The sequence below is a fragment of the Sceloporus occidentalis genome, unplaced genomic scaffold, assembly GCF_023333645.1.
Source record: "Sceloporus occidentalis isolate IW3139 unplaced genomic scaffold, rSceOcc1.0.p SCAF_10, whole genome shotgun sequence".
Lineage (NCBI taxonomy): Eukaryota > Metazoa > Chordata > Lepidosauria > Squamata > Phrynosomatidae > Sceloporus > Sceloporus occidentalis.
The window spans coordinates 35445454-35468254 of record NW_028316990.1 but is presented as its reverse complement, the minus strand read 5'-3'; the positions used below and the strand labels follow the sequence as shown (position 1 = coordinate 35468254).

Below are 22801 nucleotides of genomic sequence, written 5' to 3'. Positions count from 1 at the left end.
TTCTGATGTGGCTGCTAATTCCTCCATGCAATGCAGGGACAGACATATGCTGCAATGTTTTATGTCACATCTAGTTTGGCTCTCACAGTAGCCGATAGCTAAATAGATGTTATATGGGTGAGACAAGTTTGGGTCAACCTACTAGCAGCAGCTGGGCCTACTAGGGCATGGATGGCCATGGATGCTGACACAAGCTCTGCGCAAAGCATGCAGCTGGCTTCAGATGTGAAGGAGGCGGTGGAGGGTGGAAATCAGCACTCTGGATGCATATTACTAGGTAGTTTTTCTAAAGTATCCTTTGAAGCAGCAAGGCACCTCTGGCATGTTGCACTTTCTATGGTTCAGGCTCAATCTGCGAAACTACGGGGCGGTACTTCTTTTTCAAAGGACACAGTGCTTTGCCGGGGGCTTGCTGGTTTTTGCTCCCGTGTCTCTAAAGTAATTAGAGAGCATGGTATGAATAATGGCTGCTTTCACACTCGCCTCACCTTCGCTCTTTCGGCTTCCCTCCCACAGGATCACCTGGTTCCCCTCAGCATGTTCTGGTTTCCAAAACAGCCTCTGGACTGACTTTGTACTGGACCGAGGGAGTCTCGGGAGGCAGGCCCACCACTGGCTACATCATAGAAACCAGGCCTTCAGGTAACTCCTTGCCTGCGTAAAAACACGAGCTGACCCAGAAAATATAGTAATAGGCCTACCGAACAAAAATAAGGAATAGAAAGATCTGGCAATGCGGAGGTTTGGAGTATCTCATTTTATCTCAAAGAGAGATATGAATACTTTATTTTTTTTTACTTTTGGTGAGCTGCTGACCTTACTCTGCCGGGGTGCAATTTGCTCAGGGCTGACTCTTACAAGGAGTAGGTCACTTGTGTTGGCCTTCAAGAGGGTCTCCTCTCTTGAATTCTCCTTTGGTCATTCATCGGGGTCTAATAAACCTTAACTTGGTGGAGCTGGTCAACTGAGGGCTGTATTCCCGCAATGATAATCCCTCTGTTCGATAGGGCCAGAGCCATTCCCCACTCTTCAACTAATGGTTATACATAATATAATATCTACGGTAACTCCCTCTATCATCAATATCTTCCTTTAAGTGGCTACTGTTTATTGATCCTACTAATCTTCAAATCCAGCCCTAGAACATTTCCCCTGCTGTATCTGTAAGAAGGCAATTACTGCTTCCCAATCCTTCTTAAAACTACTCAAGGATTCCTCTCTAATTAAAGCAGCCAACTTATCCATCTCTGCTAAGTCATACAGTTTCAATATCTGGTCTTCCTTCGTTGGGGTCGTCTTATCTTTCCGTTTCTGCGTATACAGAAATCTCACGTCCGTGATCATTTATTGTATGATTCTTTCATACTTTGTCTCAAATTTCTCATCTAAGGGTCTCAGTGAAAAGACTTTTACATTTCATTTGGAGTTTTATTTTCAGTATGTCTTGAATCAGTCCATGAATCAAAATCGAAAACATCAGCAAGTTTCTGGTTGCTGGTCATATTTCCAGGAAACAATACAGTTCCTTCAGATGTTTTCAACAACCTTTCAGATAGAGATACATTACCTTAGTACATAACTAAGGTAGTTACACAGTTAAGTAGTTGATCTAGTATACCAGTCTCTGTTTCCTGAGCTGAAAATGCTATATTTGGGGACTTCTGTGCAAAGGTTGCACACAGTTGCTTTATCCAGGACCAGCATTTTCTGCACAGGAAATAATATTTTTATATAATATATAATATTTTTGTGCAGAAATATTTTTCTGCAGAGAAAAATGCTGTTTGCTGCACCAAAAAAAAATCATGTCAAAATTTTGTGCAGAATGAGTCCAGAATTGTGAATAGTCTTTGGAAACAGCACAGTTTTTGAAGACTTACATGCAATAGGTGACACCTGCTAAAATTACTTGCTTCTTCCTTCAAAACAAGATTAATGTTTCCATCATCTGAGATGTCTCAGCTGCCTCTTTCAGCACTTCGTTCTTCAATGCAGCCCCCATTTTCTGGGCCATATCCCTTGGCATGCCCTGTGTTGGCTCACTGGGAAGCAGTTGAAATGGTCTCTTCAAGGAGGCTTTTGGCTGCATTAACCCAGCTTTGTGCAGCCTGGCCCCACTCCGCTGGATCTGCAAACAATTGTGGGGCACGGGGGAGAGCCCCTTGCTGCTTCCGCTTGCTGGGCCTAACAACAGAGTCGTTTAATTTCTCCACAGATAATTTTTAATCCTATTCATGCCACTATAATAAACCAACGGGGCCATTTGTGTGCTAGGATGCCTATTCTTCGTTTGGGTAGAATCTGCAGAGAGCGTGAAATGTGATCCAGGCAAAAGGGGAGGATGGTAATTGGAATGTCGGCTTATTTCACGCACGCTTCGGCTTCATTATAACACTTTGTATCTGGCTTGGTTTTATTTTGCCTGCACTTTGGAGAGGTTTTCCTCTCTGGATTCAGAGCTTAGCCAAAGTGGAGGTGAATGCTGTTTTCCCAAGTCATTTGTTTTCATCTCCTATTGGAGATGATGCAATTCCATCTCGCTGTTGTACAGGGATGCGCTGATGTGTCTGACCTTATGGAAGGATAGCGTCTGACCCCATGCAGCTGACTCCACATAAGAAATGTAAGCCACAATGAGGGGAGGATTGCTATCTCTCTGTACCCACCACACGGCATCTTAACAAGCAAATGAAAAGTGTTAACATTTTGTCAATATTTAAACAACTTACCATTATTACCTTAGGGTTTTTGCATCTCAGCTGTCATCTATTATAGGCCTCATTACCCTTAGCATTTAATGCTGCATTCTGTCTCACTTTCCCCTCTCCTCCCTGTTGCTGTTGTAGTTTCTCAGCCAAGGAATTAAAAATGGCACGGTGAAATAATGTATGTTGTCCACTACCTTCATGGCCTCTGATTTCCAAGAATTTAGGGTATTTCTCAGTTGTATGGGGATTCTTCCGCTTACCATTTGAAATACCTTTAACCTGGGCCTGTTTGTTTATTTAGTAAGTTAGTTCTCTGGCTGGGTTACAATATATATTTTAAAAGTCAGAAAGGAGTCAGATTAATGGATTTAAAACTAAACTAAATATTAATGCCTCCACCAGCAACACTTTCTGCTATCTTCTATGTACTGGCATCTCTTATCTATTCTGCATCCATTAAACCTTGCAGTTTGGATCACTGGCACCCACTTATTGCATTCCATTCTCTGCTTCTGTATCAGGTTGGGTCTACTAGGGTCACTAGCTATTCTCTTGTAGAACTAGAGGAGGAGGAGATGAGAAACAACAGACACACACTTTTATGGGGGGGTTTTCGGGCTCTGTGGCTGTGTTCTGGAAGAGTTTATTCCTGAAGTTTCGCTAGCAGAATGTGGGGTGGCAGAATTGCAATGGTACTATTAAATGTACTTCATGGTGGCACTTGCTTGTCAGCTGTTGTGCTTAGCTTACTGGCAAAAATGGTAATAATAATACCTTGTCTTCAGAGTGAATCTCACAACTCCTGTGTACTGAACTCTGAATAATGCTTCGAGGGCGAGATCTGTAACAGCAAAAAATGTGCCACTCTGTGATGTCCAAATGTCAAAGGAAGTTTACCTGGTTGCTGGGGAAATTCTTTAAAAACAATACTTCACAAGACATTGACGCAACTGACCTACTTAGCTTGGTCAGTAATATTTCTTCCTTGTAGATCTGTGATAAAACCTGAGACCCGTGGAAATATAACCTACATAATCAGGATCTAACACAGCTTTTGCAACAGCAGAAGCGTTTCCTACAAGGTAACCAGGAAGCAACTAAGGGTTCTGACAATAGATCCTGCAGCTTCCTCCTTTCATCAGTGGAAATTCTCATCCTGAAAAACCTTACAAACATAGAAAGCTGCCTTTTACCAGGTCAAGGTATTTGTCTGTTTAGCCCAGTATTGTCTGCTCTGACTAGCAGTGGCTCACTGGCATTCAACAGAGGGTTACTTAAAGGATGGCTTTGCAGATTTCCAAGGATCAATGTCTCCTCAGCTCTCCTTCCACTCAGTTGAATCACATTTTTATCCTGTCTCTTTATTCTGCCGTGATCATGGATGCAACCTAGCCAAAGCCAGTCAATTCTAAGTGAGGTCTGTGCGGCTGTATGACCAGTCCCTGCCATGGGGACTACTTCATTTCCCCCCCTTTGTTCCATCCTCTGGGTGTCAGGAGGCTTGCAGACAGTTTGCCAGCCTACCCTTCGCATTGCATCCTTGTCCTTTTGTTAGTCCGTCCTGCAACTTCAACCTTTTCTCCTTAAAAACAAATTAACATTTTAATTTGGTTGGTCTTGGGAGATGTCTTGGAATGGTTCACCGCCTGTCTTGACTGGCATGTGATTAAGGGCCAAGTTTTATAGCAAGGCTCTGTCCTCCCGCCTCCAGCTGCGCAGGGCAAAGCATTGCTGGTTGGAGCAGAGAGACGTCTAAATGGCCAGCTTCCATCCAGGCTGGCTCTTAACCGTGGCAGGCATTTGTCCATGCCATCAGGCTTTGGAGCCTCTGTTGGTTGACTGACAGTTAGATACAGCCCAGAGCCCCTGATTAATTGTCCATGAAATCGCACTTGCTTGTGTTGGTGTTGTGTCTGTTCTAACACCTGCAGCTTGCTGGGGCTGCTTGTCCCTGCAGAGGGATAAGATGCAAAGGCAGAGCACTCCTGAGCTGCGAGAGAAACAACCCCAGGAAAGAGCCACTGTGTTCTTCTATGGCAATGCCAGGGCACACTTCAGCATCCCACGGAAAGCTCAAAGTGGTCAGGCAAGGATAAAACTTTGTATTTCAGGCAACAACAACAGGGTAAGAGGCAGTGAAGTGTTTGTAATAACAAGGAAAGTTTCTGCTGTTTCACACCCCCCTCCCCTGTTTTCTAAGGAAATAACTTCCCCTTTAGGGTTGATGTTTTACCCTTCTTTTCCAAATCCTTGCTTCCAACCAAGGCAACAGGAATGGAAGAGAAGAGACAGATGTTTCCGAAGCGCACGCGCATATATATATATATATATATATATATCAAATTGAGAGCAATCCTCTTGTAACCCTGTAGCCAGCTGGGCTGCATCTCACAGTACATTAACCAAGAACTGACAGGGAGGAACTGCACTTGTGTTTGTGTGGCGCGGGGTGATTTAGAATGGCAAATTTTATTTTTGCAGTAATGTTAACCATTGCTATTACTGTTATTGAGACCCAGCATGGTATAATGGTTCAAAAGTAGGATTCGGACTCTGGGAGACTAGGGTTTGCATCCCTCTTTGGCACCCATTGAGTGATCTTGGGCAAGTGACACACACTCTGCCTCAGTGGAAGGCGGGGGGGGGGAACCCTTTGAACAAATCTTGCCAAGAAAACCCTGTGATAGTTTTGCTTTAAGGGCCACCCTACGTTGGAAGTGGCTTGAAGGCGTACAACAAAAGCAGATTATTAGAGTTAGATTTTGCATTGTGTTATCATCATTGCTATTGCATGCAAAGTCTCCTCTGTGAGCAAAAGGAAAACCTTTTCCCGACGAAGCAATCTCTGTGACAAGTGAAAGGCAGCCCCCTTTTTCGATGCTGTTAATGAAGTCCCTCTTTCCAGATGCGGTTTCTGACATTTTTTAAAGCAAACATTTTGGAAGAGGGAAGCAATTATAAACGCTTTCAATTAGGAGAGGTAATTATGTTCTAATTAGAGTGTTCTCCATTAGCACCAAAAAGAAAACTGGAGTACCTCACCCAGAAATCAGCAGAATTGAAGGGTCACTTGCAACAAATCCCAGGTGTATAACTTATCTGTACAATGAGTTATTGGAGAAGGGGTGGTCTAAAACGTGTGTGGCTGGTTTTTATTAAGTCCTGAAACCGACCATTATGTTGCATTGAGAAGAACAATCCCTAGTGAAGACTAGACTAGGGTCACCATTCTCATCCTCAAAACCATGGAGAGATAGACCACACTCTTTGCATGCAAAAGGTCCCAAGATCTGACTCCAGTGTCTCAGCTGAAAAGATCTCAAAGAACAAGACAAGCAAAGACTTTCTTGTGTGAGATCTTTGAAATCATCTCTCAACTAAAGAAATGGACTAGGTGGTCTGTAGTAATTTGACCATAGGAATGCACTAGGATTTTTGGTTAGTCTACTTTTGAAACCAAAAGCAACCTGATTTGTATATGTGGATTGGAACACCGCCCTTCGTATTTTGTGATTTCAGTGTTCTATTTTTTAAAATGCACCCAAAAAAATTCATATGAATAGTGTATTTTTTCATTAAATGTGCATAAAATGCATAGGAATTGCCATGCCAATTCAAAACAACACAGGTGAATGGAGAAAGAAATAGGACAGAACAGAATTGCCAATAAATATATGCAGCACTTTTGCAAAACATACATAAATAAATGATACACCCGTTTCTAAGTGAGACTACGAAGAAGCCTAATAAATCTGTATAAAAGGAAGTCAGGGCATAACTCAGGGCATAACTCTGTGGTGAGGCAAGACTTTTGCATCCACAAAGACCCAGCTTTCTGATGTCTGCAAAGAGATCTGAGATGACAAGGAATACGAAGGAAGTCTGCCTGAAGCCCCAGAGAGCTGCTGCCCATCAGCGTAGCCTGTGTGTATGTATGTATACATATGTGTGTTAATATATATGTGTATGCGCATATGTGTGTATACAAATGCACATACGCCCTTAAGTCACCTGTCAACTTAGACGACCCCATGAATTTCACAGGGTTTTCTTAGGCAGGGAGTACTCAGAGGTGGTTTTGCCAATTCCTTCCTCTGAAATATAGCCTAAGGCAACTGGGATTTGTTGGCCATCTCCCATCAAAATACTAACCAGGCCTGACCCTGCTTAGTTTTCAAGATCAGACAGCATTTGGTTCCTTTGGGCATACATTTCAAGAGATGAAAGCCCAACATTTCAGAGATGAAAACCAGGACCCACGCGGCCAAGCACCATCAGAGTCTGGTCAAGATGACAAAAAGTTATAAATGAAAAAGAACAGACCAAGTAGGAGAGGTTGCAACATTTCACTTTTACCTCCCTGAGTTAACTGAGGGTCAACTACTTTTGCACTTTGGGCTCAGTTTGCAGCCATTGCACCAAGCCAAAGACAAATGGGGAAAGTGAGAGGAAGAGCGAGAAACTGGGACACTTGAAAAGCAGCGGAAAAAGTGAGATGACAGGGGGATTAATCCCTGCCAAACCAGGACAGTTGGAGGGTATGGAGTGAATATCAGAAATCTAGATGGACCAAAGACCTGACTCGATTTAGGAAAGCACCCTGTGTCTGTATGTAACCTGCTGAGTGTAGAACCTGAATCATAAAGGAAAGGACCTTAGCAAGATTATGCTCTAAGTGCTCCTCTAAATGACAGCTTTAAATTGTTTCCAGAGTGATCTGAAAAGAATAGAGGCTTCAGGTCAAGAGTGAGGCCAGCTGCCAGTAGAGCTGATACATTTCCCCAAGCAATTGAATCCTTTCCCTTGCAATGGGCAAGTGACCGTTGTTGCTAACCATGGCGAAGACTCCTGGCTTTGCAACATCACCGTCTCCGTCGGCTTTACTAATGGGATCCGCCAATGGAATTTGGCCTTTATAGAGGACTACGGTGCTAAAAGGGGAAGCTAATGCCCCGATAGGCCCTAAATTGAAATTCTCCTCAGTATTACTAACCCAGACAGCTCCATCTATTACAAGGCTGTTGTACAGAATAAAATGAAGCTTTTATTTGTTTTTACGTACTCCCGAGCTATATTTGCGGCTGCCGTATATCTACCCTCTGTCTCTTTCGAGTAAATAAAACTCTGGGATTTCCTTATTACATTGTAAAATTGTTTTTAAAGACAGTATTTTCCCCCCCGCCCGTTGCAGAAATATATTCTCAAACATAAATGGCTGTTCCGCTGAACGATTATCCATGTTGAGAAATAATCCTCAGGTCCGGATTTTTAATAGATGAATTACCTGCTTTCTAATTATCCCATATTTCTAAAAATGTGGCCAAAGTGGTAACATATCCAGCCAGTGAAGCCTGTCCTGCCAGTTGCCTTGATCAGCAAATAGGCGCTGGGGGACTTGTCATTAATTGTAACTGGCACAAAGCATGCAGAAATGAATAAAATCCTCCATGGAACTTTACTGACAGCAAACCTTAAGGGAGCATAGATCCAAGGGCCAGAACATTATTTAATGGCACCCTTTCAGCGGCTGCAAGAGCCTCAAGGGACCCTAAGTAAATAATTGCCTGGCACAAGAAAGGGGTCAGGAAAGAACCAGGGACCCATTCACACTATCCATATATACTCAACTATAAGTCGACCTCATGTATAAGCCAAGGGCAAGTTTTGGGGCTAAAATGATGGATTTTGCTATGACCCGTGGATAAGTCGAGGGTAAAATTTAGGGGCATATAGCGAAGGATGTAAAGGATGAAGCAAAGCAAAACAATGTCAAAGGACATACAAAATTCTAGCAGACATAACTCTTTGTGCTTACTCTTAAGACTGGATGGATGAGAGAGTAGAGGGGGTCGGTGCTTCACATATTACACTCTTGCTTTTCACCAGGATATAGTTCCTTCTTTTAAGTAAGAGTTAAGATACAGTAGTTACACTGACCCATGGATAAGTCATAGGATAGGAAAGGCCATCACTAGTACTTTCCAGCTTCATCTTCGAAGGGAAGAGAGTTATGAAGTATCAAGAATGGCTGCCTGTTTTAATACTTCTTGTAGACTTGTTGTGGTCTAAAAGATACTTGATACTTTATGGGATATTTGATAAGCACCCATGTAAGGATCAGGAAATGTTCACCAAACACTTTTTCTTTCTGCTTTTGCAGATGAAGGACTGTGGGACCTGTTTGTGAAGGACATTCCCCACGGTGCCACCTCCTATACCATCAGCCTGGACAAGCTGAAACCAGGGGTGAGCTACGAATTCCGGGTGGTGGCCGTGAACGAGTTTGGATACGGAGAGCCCAGCACTCCTTCTGTTGCGGTATCAGGTTGGTTGGTTTTATGAAGTGCTACCCTGGAGACTTTAGTAAAACGTTCATAGGTGAAAAGGTTAAGCGCATGTAGAGACTGGTCTCATCACAGAAGAATAAAAGAGATGGCCTCCAAGGGATTCTTTACACCACATGAATTGGAGCACAAATAGGAACCCTGGTTTGCTTTTGTGGTGGTGGTGGTAGTTTTAAATTAGGTGTAAGAGACAAGACATAATTGCAATGGGACATTATTTATTTGTTGACAGGCAGGCAAGTCATTCTATATACAGGCATGTCTACTCCCTGTGTGCAACTGCTTGTCTTTCATTCGTATGTGTCTATGCATATGCATGTCCATCCAGAAAACCACAAACAGGGCAGATTCACAAGCCTACTTCATTCAGGATCAGGTTATTTTCCCTATAGTTCAGAGTGAGCCATTCGTACGGCAACTGAATTGATTGCTGAGAAGATATACCTGCCTCAGGTTGCTCTGTTGATCGATTGATAATATTTCTGTATCGCCTCCCACCCCAAAAGAGCTCTTTACAGAAATGTCTCTTTGCTATGCATCCTTTGATAGCGTTGGGAAAAGAAAAACAATGTTTTCTTCCTTGTCTTGTCATCCCTTTTCTTCTTCATTCTGTCCTAGAAACAGTACCTTCTTTGAACTGAAGTGGATAGTGCCTACAAATATAGGCAACTGATGCTTTAAAAATACCTTTGGGGAAAGATCCCTATGAAGTACGGACTACTTCATGCAGGACTGAAATAGAGCAGCTACAAATTAGGAAAGGTCAGTGTAGTCTGAAGGCATCTAGTGAGCAAAAAACAGAATCCAGGTCAGCAGAAGAGCAAAGAGACAATCCTAAAGAGGAGGTGAGGAAGACCAGCTAAGGCATAGTGTGTACAAGACTGAAAGCCAAACCAAAGAGTCTTCCAGTACTCTGGGCCCAGAGCTTAAAACTTATAGCCGCCTTCAGGACTCCTCTCACAATACATTTGCAAGCTACTCAGAGCTGCACCAACTGCTTCAGTCAGGAGTATTTTACTAGCAAGTAATGTGTAGTGTAGTGGATTGAGTGCTGGGCTAGGGGTCCCTAAGACCAGGTTTTGAGTCAGCCATGGAAGCCCTTTGAGGGACCTTAGGCGAGTCAGTGGCAGTGGCAAATCAATCTTTTCAAGGAAAGCCTAGGATAGGGTCAGCGTGGACCAGAGTTGCCTGGAAGGCACATATAACCAGCAAAAAAAAAACCCTTTACATGTGAGGCCTTATCTGTCAGTAGACAGGCATCCCTTCCCAGAGGATGGTGAATGAAGAATGCAAGAGCCAAGTTCTGAAATTGGAGCCACTCTCCATTTTTAAGGGCCAGAGAGTTAGTGGGACAGAGCAGGCCATGGATATAACTGTGATAAAGATAGCATTTTATTTCCACTTTTGATTATACTTTTGCTAAACTGTGCTTGAGCATCTCACAACATGAGCAAGGAGCTCCCGCCGCCCCCGCGTTTTGTTTAAAGCCGAGCATTGTCAGGCCTGCAAAACAGTTTGAATTTTCTCCCTCAGGTACCAAACTTTTGAACCATGGAGACTTTTTTATTATTATTCCAGAAAATGATTTTTTTCCTCCCCTCCCCTCCATCTCTTGCTGAAGCAGCAAAAACGATCTGAGAAATGACTCCCTGAAGCAAGTCAGAGGGAGACTCTCAGCAAGCGCAAGGAGAGAGATTTGAACACTGTTTCGTTCTATTCTTTTCGCCAGCCTTCTTGTAACATGCCTCAAGGAGCTGTGCTTTGTTTTGCAAAACACTGTAAAAATATTAAAGAAAACAGGAGTTCTCTTGTAGCATTTGAATGGGTAACCTCGGGCTTTGGGGTCCTTTTTTCGTCTCCGGTTTCCAGCTCCACTCCCTTTTGTTTTCTGCTAATTTTGTGTAGCTACCATCCAGTTTCTGGAAAGGCTGTGTGTAAAACCAGGACATGGTTTTTCAAATGCATGCCCCCGCTTCAGACCACATAGAGAACATCAAGATTGGCATCTGTCAAATTGCTCCCTCTTTTCCTGGTCATGATGTGATACGAAATCAATTCCCTGCCATCCCACTTCTTCAGCTGCTTTTAAAACGTCCCAGTTTCTCTCCTCTTCTCTCCATCCTCAGCTTAAGTCAATTGCTGCAAATTGAGTTTAAAATGCAAAAGTAGTAGGAGATGTAATCTTGACCATGCCAGTCGGTTGAGGCAAAAGCAAACTAACTACTACAGTCTCTTCTAATCTGTGTGTTCTTCGTCATTACCAGCGTTTGCCATCTAGACAAGATGGTGATGTTGCTTGGGCACAAGCATTCAGGTTTTCATTTGTAAAACGTTGAAGGGTTTGCAAATTGCCTGGCTTGCCTCACAGGTATACACGCAACCCCTTGTAAATAAATTGCTTGTTTTGTATGTGCTGTGCTCGAACATAGCTGTTTAATCCCTTTCTGCGTGGAGCTCTTACACATCCTCCAGATTGGCCAGAGAAAAGAAAGACATTCTCTGTTGGGAACTACAGAAATAAGGCATGCAAAGCACTGCAGGCGCCTGTCACTCAGGATGATGATCCATGGCTTGTCTGTCTCTTTAATTAATTAAACCAACGCTCAATGCGCGGCCCATGGCTTCCATTGCCACAACTGAGCTTGGCAGCTGCTGCTTTGATAATGCTCTGATCCTTGTCAGGTTCCCAGCAGATAGTAGATAATCTTTTTGAGGGACTTCAGACATTTTTGTCTTGCAGGAGAAGCAGGCAGCATGAGTGATATGCATTTCCTTGTCTCTAAGTGCATTTGTAGTTATGCAGAGTAGGACCTGAGCATCTCTCCTACAGTGGGATGTACAAATTACCCCTGGATCTCAACCATCTTAGTGCAGAACAAGGTGCAGGGATTCTAATATAGAGGTAGCAAACATACACAGGAAATCCAGACCTTTCTTGCTTCATCTTTTCTGCATATACCCTTTGTTCAGATGTAGTAGGATTTCATGCTTCCCTGTTGTGTGAATGAACTCCATTTGTCATCCCTCCTCTCCTCTTTACTATGCTACAGTGATGCTTTCTATGTTAAACCGAACACCATTTCCTACAACTCAGGGAACCATGGATAGTGAGACAGTTTATTTAAATGGTTAGATGGTGAGAACAATTCAGGAGCAAACCATAATTTCAGAAACGTTGCTTGTTGTCAAAAGGCTCAGTGGTTCCACTTGCCTCACCCCAGCCCTACTACACAGGAGCCTCGGAAAGCCTGCTGCCTTGAAGACAAGACTGTTGTCAGGGTTACTTAGTGAAAAGGTATAATGTTGAAACTGAGTGTGTGCAGAGCTTGGCAGAATCTATGCCTCCTCATGTGCAACACAGGGAAAGTGTCAGAGGTGTGGCTGCCAACTAAAGTGTGCCGGTTAGTTGCAGAGAATCCCATGTTGCGTTTGCAAGAATGAGAACCTATTTGCCCTCTAAAGAGCCTATCCTTACTTCTGTTAGGCATCACATTTTTCCAGTTTAATTTTAATCTCTTGGTTTAAATCAGGGCCTTTTTTTTAGTATTGTTATCTGGATTGATATTTTTGTTGCGCATTTTCTTATAGATACCATGAGCCTTATCACACTAGACAAAACAAGATTTTAAAAGTAGGAAAAACCCGCAACTGCAGGATGTTTTTTGGATACATTTGCGCCAAACAGCAATAACGCAAAAAGAAAGCAAATGGAAAGTGGACAAAAATGATACCTTTTTACTGTCCTGAAAGTAAAAAGGTGTTATTTTTGTCCGCTTTCCGTTTGCTTTCTTTTTGCGTTATTGCTGTTTGGTGCACGTCATCTGAAATGTCATCTGAAAAACATCCCACATTTGCAGTTTTTTTTCTAATTTTAAATCCCATTTCTGAGTGGGATTTGTCAAGTGTGATAAGGTCCTATGTTCATTTGTTCCAAAGCAGCATAGAAATAAAAAGGTGAGATGAGCAACTGTCTTCCTGTGGCACAACTGAACTAAGCCATTATATTAAGGGGGTTTAACTGGAGGGGAGAACTAGTCCCAAAAGGGGTTTTTGTTTTTTTTTAGCTTGCTTCTGTCTTGACTGACAAAATAAATAATCTTTTCAAAGGAAAGAAACCGAGGTGGATTAGCCATGTGGGACATACGAATTTCTGATCTAAGGATCATTCCTCAGTGTGATATTGGTCCTTTTCTCCTCCTTGCAGCTCACACAGACTCTCCTTTCTATGAAGAATGGTGGTTTCTGCTTGTGATGGCTCTCTGTAGCCTCATTCTCATCTTGCTGGTGGTGTTTGTGCTGATCTTGCATGGCCAGACCAAGAAATACCGGAACTGCAATCCAGGTGAGATAGCCTCTCCATCATACACTGTATGATCCCTTTATCTTTGAAAACAAAAAGCCTGCAAGGAATATTATCTAGTAGAATCGGCTAAGAGAGCCAGCCTGGTGTAGTGTTGGACTGTGACTTTGGAGAGCAACGCTCAAATCCCTACTCAGCCTTGGAAACCCTTAGGTGACCTTAGGCAAGTCACACACTCTCATCCTCAGAGAAAAGCAAAGGCAAACTTCCTCTGAACAAATCTTGCCAAGAAAATCCTTTGATGATAGCTGTGCCTTAGGGTCGCCATAAATCGGAAATGACTTGAACGCACACAACATGAAGAATCAGCTATGACAGCGTAATGAATTATCTATCTTCCTGCTGCATCCACTTTGTTCTTTGGGATGTCAGCAATAGAAAAGCTGAGGTGGTCAGTACAACTGTGAAAGTCATTTGTCTGCCATGCTAGTTTTCTGTAGGCAGAGAGCTTCTAATGGAGGACAGTCTCCAGAAAAGCTGTTTTCCCTCTGCAACGGTGCATTCCATTTTCTGTTTGTATATATGATTATAATATAGAAATTTCCCAATTCTATGCATGGTTTGAAAAGTGACAGGGGGAGAATCAGCTCATTTGAAATGTGCTGCTGGATAAGATGTCTAAGGCTCCATAGACTGCTAAAATGGGTCCTAGAGCAAATCAAGGATGAACTCATCCTAGAAGACAAAGGCCTGTTACAGACAGCCAAAATAAAGCTGCTTCGAGTCACAGTGGAGGTATGGTGTTTCAATGATGCAAGAGTCCAGAAGCCACACCAAAGCCATGCTCCAGTCCTTAGGGCTGGAGTGTGGCTTTGGTGCGATTTCTGGACTCTTAGGACGCATGCATCATTGAAACACCATACCTTCACTGTGACTCGAAGCAGCTTTATTTTGGCTGTCTGTAACAGGCCAAAGTGAATAGACTGAGGCTGTCATAGGAGTTTATCACATGGAAGGGAAGTGCCCAAATCCCATGAATAAACGAGGTTTAAACCCATGAATATCCTGCAGCAGTGGGATTGTTTTCAGATGACATTGCACAACGCATGCATTAACGCATGCAGGAAGCCACAAAATCGCACTGCTTTTTAATTTCAGGAAATTCTCTAGGTCATCCAGTGGGTTTTATGGCTGAGTGGGGGATTGAATCCTGATCTCCAGAGTCATAGTCCAACACTCAAACCACTACACTATGATTGCACAGTACTTAATGTGGTTGCACATGGTACAATGGCACCGAGTCATTGGTGTGTTGTAGAGGCTTACTCTTCTGCCTAGGGGTTTTGTAGCATTGCCATAATATATCTCTGAATTTTTATGATCTGCTGAGGAGATGCTGGATTGCAGCATGTGCTTGTTTATACCACCATCGGCCTGTTCCATATAACAGTATTGTAAAGGTTACCAGACAAAATTCTCAGCCATAAAGAAAGTGGTTCATCTTAAGTGCCAGAGCTATCCTGGTGGCAAGGCTGCCTCCTGCCCAGCCACTGCAAGCCTGTATAACTATTTATAGGTTTTGTTCTCCATGGCAACTTTTATGGTGCCCTTCAGAAAGTCTGCAAAAAGTCATCTTCCTCGGACACAACCTCATGGTCTGTTGCAGGGGCTGTTTAAATATTCATTGCTGAGACCCTGAACTCTGCTTCAGGAACTTTCCAAATCCGTTTCTGCCCTTTCCTCCCAAGGCACAGAGTCCTTTCACGCATTGCCATTGTGCATGCTGCTTCGATGACCTGCATGCATCTGTGACAGATCCATTAACTCTTTCTTGCTGAAAGCCTGGCATTTCCTAAAAAGTGTATGTAGCAGGAATAGGCAGAAGATGAAAGGGTTCAGAGGACATTCTCTAGGGCTTAGGAAAGTTCCCACCTTTAGACCACAGCTTCCAAAGTCCCCAGCCTGGATGAGGATTCTGGTATTTGTAGTCCAAAAAGAGATTTCCTAAATTCTGATCCTCTTAGCATCTGCGATGTGTATGGAGATGGGGAAATCGGGGCTCTACCCATCCACTCACCCCTCTAAAAAGCCGTCTTTTCTTCTCTTTTTTAAAAGAAGACTCAGCAATTCTGAACTGAAAGACAGGATTTATATCCCTCCTCTCCCCCACCCCGCCCCATTATAAATTCACTTCTAACAAGTGTTAGTAAATCAGGTTTTATTCCCCTGGGATTCAAAATGCATGAATGCCATGGCATTTTACCAAGCTAATGCTATTAGGTTCCTGCATAGAGCACATAGGCAAAGCTCTCCTCTCCCTCGTCTCACTCTCCGTCTGGAGGGCAGACATGAAAAGGCACACCTGACCTGTCTTTCTGCAAAGCCTTAATGCGGGGATGCAATTGAAGCTGGAGATAAACTACCTGCCCGAAGCAGAGGCGATTTCTGGCAGGCTAAGAGATGCTCATTAAAAGAGCTAAGGCACCCTTGTCTTTGGGCATTTGACTGGAGGGATATTGAGCAAAAGCCCCTTGGCATTGCTTTGCACCCACACAGGCCACTGCGATTAATGCCATGTTGTGAGTAGCATGTCTGATCAGGACTAAGGAGATGCAACAGACTCACCCACAAAAATTGGGTAAACATGGGCCACTCGCCATCTCTCAGCCTAACCTGCTTCACAAAATTAGAAGATAAAATGGTGTCCCTTTGAGCTCCTTGGAAAGAAGATGGAGTATACAGGCAATAATACACATTAGGGTGCCTTTCAGCAGACCAGTGCAAAATGGTGTCCTCTAGATCAAAGGCATCCCACCAGATATATATATATATATATATATATGGTGGTCAAATAAGGGGCAAATCAATTGCCGTTTATTGCCACCCTGGGCTGCAAAACTAGAGTCAAGTGGGTGGTTTGCTGAACCCCTGGCAGGCATAACTCATGGCTTGTTGGCTAATTTATCTTGATGGCTTGCCCGTTACGCAGGCATGGTCTGTATCATTACTCTGGCTCCCTAACCTTACGGATATTGACCCTTGCTAACAACAAAGTATGGATTGTCTGATTAATAGCCTGAGCAAATTGCACATTAGATACATGAGCCTGATGGATCATTTTTCCTGTCTTTCTACTCCAGTGGTTGACAAGATGCTGCATTACTTAAAGAAAAAACAGCCAGTGACCCATTTTGATGGTCAGCTTGCCACAATATATTTTCTACTTTTTCCTCATGCTTCTTGTCTAGAGTGTTGTCCTTCTTTAAGAGATGCATTTTCAGAGTTTGAGCCTAAAAGTTTATAAAACTCTGGGTACAGGAATTCTGTTTTCTGTCCCATGAAGGTTCTTCATGCTATCAAGCAGATTAAGACCGTGAAACGCATCAAGCTCACTACATGCAACAATATACCTTTGTAATCAAGTGCACAATTACTTACTTGGTTGTAAGGCCCATTGAGCCTTACTAGTTATGTATAGGTTTGTGTTGTTACACCAGGGTCCTTTCTAGGGAGGGAGTCCAGGTTGATGCATACTACAAAACAAGATGGTGCTATCCTGAGATAGAGGGCCATACTATTTCAGGCTATAGATAGTGGTAACCTTTTAGTTACCACAAACTTTGCAAGCCATTGTTGAATTTCTTAAATGTTGACTAATAAGTAGTATGTATCATAACCTCCAGCTGTTCCACTTTCTCAAGGAATTCTCTGTTGTCCTTGCTGTTGAAAATGTCCCACTTTCCCACGTTGTCCTCGGCTTATTTCCATTGCTGCAGACTGAGTTCAACACGCAAAGGCAGTTCAGACTCAGTTAACTCAGGAGGAAGGAGAAGATAGGGTTGCAAAGTCTTGGTCTTCCCAGGAGGCATGGGCAAAAGCAAACTGCTGCAGCCAGCTTGTGTTTTCTTCCTGATTAATAGCTTTTTCCATCTCAAACACACTCTTATGTTGCTTTGCCCCATTTGTCATGGTTTGGATCTGTGAAATGCAAGAAGACAAACCATAAGATATATATATATATATATATATATATATATATATATATATCCTTGCAAATAATTGTTGCTTTTCTTAAATAGCACTTGTTGACTCATAAGTAGTAAAGAAAATAAGCACATGAGAGAGACAAGTTCTAGCCTGGCCTACTTTCGGCTTTACTTATTTTCTCAGTTACACTGAGTTTTTATGCAAAACGCGACATGCAAAAATATAATACTGGACTTCCCATCCAAAGTGGTGTGAACTGTTTTGCTGCCTCAAGATGCCTTTAAGTCTTTTTCCCATCCCTGGCTGCATGCAGCTCAGATTTTACTCCCACCAAATTCAGTGGAAGTTATTTCTTGGTAAACCCAAGACAGGATCGAGCTGCAAAGCTGTAATCCTAAACATATATACTTGGGAGTAAATTCCATTGAAATCAATGGAGCTTTACTTTCACGATAACCTGAATAAGATTGGGGCCATAGGACTTGAAAGCATCCTTTGTGTTCTCAGGGCGCACAGGTGAGATGAGCTGCTAAGCTGGGAAACATCAGAGCACTTAATCCTGTTTGCTTTAAATTTTACAGCACAAACCTAGGCTTGATGAAGAAACCAATATATTATTGGAAAGCTGAACTTTACCCTTAGCAACCCCAAAAAAGAAAAAGCTCTAAAAGAGGAAAATGTAAGCTACTGAAGTTCCTCTAGTAAAAGATAACATCTTAGATATGCTCTGTAAAAATTTGGATCAAAAATTGCTTCTTGGGTGGAACTATAGTAACAGGGGAAGAGTATGAAATCCCCATGACAAACGACCTTATCCTCTAATAAAGACCTTCTTAAAAAGGAAAGACGACTATCTGAAAATGGTGGTTCTCTCTCTGTCTTCATGCAGAGCCAAAGCAGGGCCTTTGCCTGCGCTCATTCTGTCGCCGTTTGTCCTCAGGAAAAAGCATTGCCAATGTGGAGGAATCTGTCACTCTGGATAATGGGGGGTTTACGGCCCTGGAGCTCAACAGCCGACACCTCAACGTCAAAAACACTTTCTCCAAGAAGAATGGGACAAGGTAAGGCAGCGCTGGTCAGACATTCAGCCCTTCAGCGTTTGGTACCCAGCCAAACGCAGAGCGGTTGCAGAATGGCTGCAGGAAGGGACCCTTGGCAAGAAGCAATACATTTGATATGCTTATTTATTCCAACTTCAAACTCATCCCAGGCTGGGCACCAGGAGCATGTCACAATGTATTTAATAACTCAGTCTTTCAAACAAAACAATACAAGGTAAGAGCTAGTACCTCCCTCCAAAACAGGGGTGGGCAAAAGGCAGGCTGTGGGCCATATGCAGCCCACCAGACCCAAAAAATTGCCCCTCAGGCCTTTGTTGGCTCTCTCCGCAAAGTGGATAGACCACTAATGCTTTAAATAGCAAATAATACTTGTCATGCCTTGGCACAGACAAGCCTCAGGTTGCTGCGGAGCAAAAGAAACATTGTGCAAATGCTCCCATCCATCCTTCCAACCTCCCCATTCACTCCAGTCCCAGCTTAAAATCAATTACTCTATAAATGGGTGGGTTTTCAAAAATAAAAAAGTGCAGCCCCTGAGTAGTTCCAGATGCCCACAGCCCTGCCACATTTACCCACCACTGCTATAAATCCATTGTTCCCTACAGACCTCAGCAGTTTAACCAAGCCTGATCCCCATCCGCCAACATAAACGTAACACATTTTCTGCCAACTTTTATGGCCCCTGCGCCTTTTGTATAGTTACAGGCGAGAACTGGGTTGCTCCCAATTCAGTATCTGTCCATCTTTCTGAAATCCTAAAGGAGCCCATTAGCCACATGCCTTTCCTGTCAGGGATACACATTCCTTTTGTGGGCCATTTTCTATCGTTCTACCAATGTGACCAATAATTATTATTATTATTATTATTATTATTATTATTATTATTATTTATATACCGCTATTCCTGTGTAGATCATAGCTGTTTCCAACAAAAATTACAACAAAAAACAATTATAAACAACATATATCCCCAACTATGTGCAAACCAACCACCCATACCAATTAAAAACTATACAACATATAAAACCAATTATCTTACAAAACATTAAAACCATAACAAATAGCTGGATTGAACAGTATACATCATCAAGGGGAGATAAAAGATAGCATTAAGGCACATGGGGGAAAGCCTGGCGGAATAGGAAGGTCTTCAAATTCCTCTTGAATACATTTAGGGAGGTGACAACACGGAGCTCGTCGGGCAGGGAGTTCCAAAGCTGTGGGGCTGAGATGGAAAATGCCCTCCGAGATGAAGTATATCTTGCTTTAGGAACTCTTAATAAATGTTTTCCGCCCGATCTGAGAGTGCAAGGCAGACTGTATGGGGATAGGCGATCCTCCAAGTACCCTGGGCCCAAGCCATTTATGGCTATCCCTTACTGGTTATGAGGCCACACCATTCCCAAACAGGAGAGGGATATTTGCACATCACAACATGATTCATAACAATGCACTGAGTTGAAGCTTTTGATTTTTTGCAAAGAAATTCAGAGCACAGTTATATGCATGGATCTCTAGGTAAATCAGCCGAACCGCTCAACCACTCGAATAGGAGGACCTCTGGATCTCTGTTGGAAACTGTCTATGATAAAGGGAATTTTTTGCATGTTTGCTTCTTTCTGCCTTTCACTTTGGATTTGATTGTTTCATAATTTTTCATTGCATTTAACAATTTCTCCCTGTGGAATGATCTTGGATGCCTTCACGTATGTAGATGAGATTCGAGAGCATCAAAAGCACAACAAACCATATGTACAAAACAACAAGCACACAAAATGCCACACAGGTTTTTTCCTAGACAGTGAGAGAGACAGTGTCTGTGTTCTCTCTCTGATACAAGGGGGAAAAATGAATACGCTTAACTTTGTTTCCTTTGATGTATTTAGATCTCCTCCTCGCCCAAGCCCTGGAGGCTTGAACTATTCAGATGAGGACATCTGTAACAAGTACAATGGAGCAGTGCTGACAGAAAGCGTCGCCCTCAATGAAAAACCTTTGGATGCTTCGGAATCAGAAGTGAGTTTATAACCCTCTGGTTAGGAGACCCAGATTAGGATGGAACAGCGGGTGGTTGGCTGGGGTTGGTAATCTATATGCAAGTTGCACCAAAGAGAAAGGTTGTAACTGGTGAATATGGTGCGAGTACTGAGGATAAGCAAGAGAAGACGAGGTGGATAGCAAAATGGAGACGGCTACAGTTTGGTAGAGCATTCAGTCACAGTGAGTAACCAACAAGTGTCTCTGAAGAAAGGCCATCGATAATTGTGCAACTGGAACCTGTAGTAAGAAATAAAATAACCAAAGACCCCAAGTTACCAGGAATTGTATGTTGAGGAGAGGCCATAAAGATTCTCTTGTTGCAGTTGGACAGATTTATGCCTAGCAAACCACCAACAGATTTATGTCTAGCAAGTCTCTCTCAAGATACGCCTCACAGTGTCTTCTTTAGCATGGAGCATGGCCCTTTAGTTTATGTCAAGCAGCCGAGATGCAGTTTATTAAGGAAACCCCACTGAATACTCACAAGAGAAGTTGCGTCCCGCTGACATTTCTTTTTCTGTGGGTGGGATTCTTTTTTTCTGTGGGTGCTTCCTTGAGATTTATCTTTCCGTTCAGGAAGTCTATAGGTCACCGGTTCCTTAGAAAAGATAACATGGTAGATTACTGGAAAATTTGAATGGAATAATAAAACACAGTCCACATAAAAAATAAAACTGAACAAAACATTAAATATCACAGTGACATTTACAATCCTTGAGAAAGTAAGAAGACTTTTGCTGACAGTTAATAGGTAATGAATTAGGTTCTATTCATTGAATTAGATTCTATTCTGGGGAGGATGTGCTACAGCCATAAAATAAACCCACCCCTCCTTATTTTCTGCCCACCTCACTTTCGATGTTGACGGTAAAGGAGGAGGATTTCAGCACATGACCCTGAGATCTTTACAGATTCACATGAAAATAAAGGCTCGATAAGGGCCTACATACACTAAAGGCACCAGATCCTGTCTGATCTTAGACACTAAGAGGGTCAGGGCTGGTTAGTACTTGGATGAGAGACTATAGGTGCAGTAGGCTGTATTTCAGTGGGAGGAACTGGTAAAATCACCTCTGAATATTCCTTGCCTAAGAAAATCCTAGGAAATTCATGGGGTCATCATACAACCACAGGAGACTCGAAGAAAGGTACTTGGGACCCAAGTCAAGTAGCAGATGAGTGCTACTTGACATGATGGCCACTCATTTGCTACTTGAAGTGGTCCAGATGATGTTGGACCACAACTAAAACCGTCACATTCTTCACCATCAGCCTGTTCATCCAGCCCTCATTTATGGCCTTGTCAGTATCATCCACTTGCCTTGAAATTATTTGGAGAAACCAATTTGTGGGGACATTTCACAGAATCGCTCCAAATTATGGGATCATTGCAACAACATATTGATCAGATCCCTGTTTATCCCCAACTCTTAGACTCTGTAGACTGAAGTCTACAAAAACTCATGCTGCCAATTGCTTTCTTTCAGTTAGTCTCAAAGGTGCCACAAGATCTCTCTACATACTGATCCAACAGCCTAACACGGCTATATCTTTGAATTTTTAACTTCATCTTTACTTTTGTTTCACACAGAAAATGGAAAACTCCTTTCTAACTATGATCAGCAGATTGCATTAACAAGAACATAGCTCACCAGCCAATTCATTTTTTAAAAGTGCCTTTGCTCTGGGGGTCTTTCAACAGCCGTGGGCCTTCTGCAGCCATGTAAATGGTCTGCTGCCATGGGCTTTCTCTCTGTCCGCTTCTGCCATCTCCCTCCCCTTTCCATCCCATTAGTGCATTGCATTAACAGAGCAAATTACACCAGGCCTTTCTTACTGCCACGTGTGGCAGCTTCACCGCAGTCTCCTCTTCACTCTTGACTTCAATCCATTTTCCTGTGCAGCACCGTATTCTCTTGAAAGCCTCAGGTTGCCAAGTCTCAGCGACCCCCTCCCCTCCAGACACAATGCATGTTTTTATCTCTGAATCTGAAATGCCATGGTGTGTAAAGCAAATACAATCAATCAAAGTGAATGCCAGAGACATGTTGATTAGGTACCGCCCGCTTTGATCTCGCCCGGTGTAACATTTTTTGGCCTGTAGCTCTTGGAAAGAAAGCTTTGACAGTTCAGGACATCGCCCGGTCCCTCTGACCTGGTCTCAGGGGGAGATTTCGCCTGAAAGGCACTGCATGCCACAGGATAACTCAGATTTAACACAGGACCCATAGTTTCCCTGATTATTCTTTTACTCTTACAATAGGCAGGAGAGCCATTCTTGTTTATTAACCACGATCCTTCACTCTTGGGTCTAAGAATGCCACAGGGTTTATTTTAAGCCCAGCCTCTGCACCAATTTAG

General features: G+C 42.9%; 1 protein-coding gene across 4 annotated transcripts in view; it reads left to right on the top strand.

The window, feature by feature from the left end:
- SDK1 (sidekick cell adhesion molecule 1) overlaps positions 1-22801 on the top strand; it is a 445458-nt gene that overhangs the window by 414480 nt on the left and 8177 nt on the right. For 2 of the 4 annotated variants that reach the window (XM_089477071.1, XM_089477069.1), the window contains exons 40-44: positions 517-642; positions 8869-9033; positions 13257-13394; positions 18229-18400; positions 20287-20416. In XM_089477071.1, the coding sequence (XP_089333197.1) occupies positions 517-642; positions 8869-9033; positions 13257-13394; positions 18229-18400; positions 20287-20416 (731 nt within the window). Of the gene's footprint in view, positions 1-516; positions 643-8868; positions 9034-13256; positions 13395-18228; positions 18401-20286; positions 20417-22801 lie in introns of those variants that run through there. The other 2 variants (XM_089477072.1, XM_089477073.1) reach the window with 2 other exon arrangements.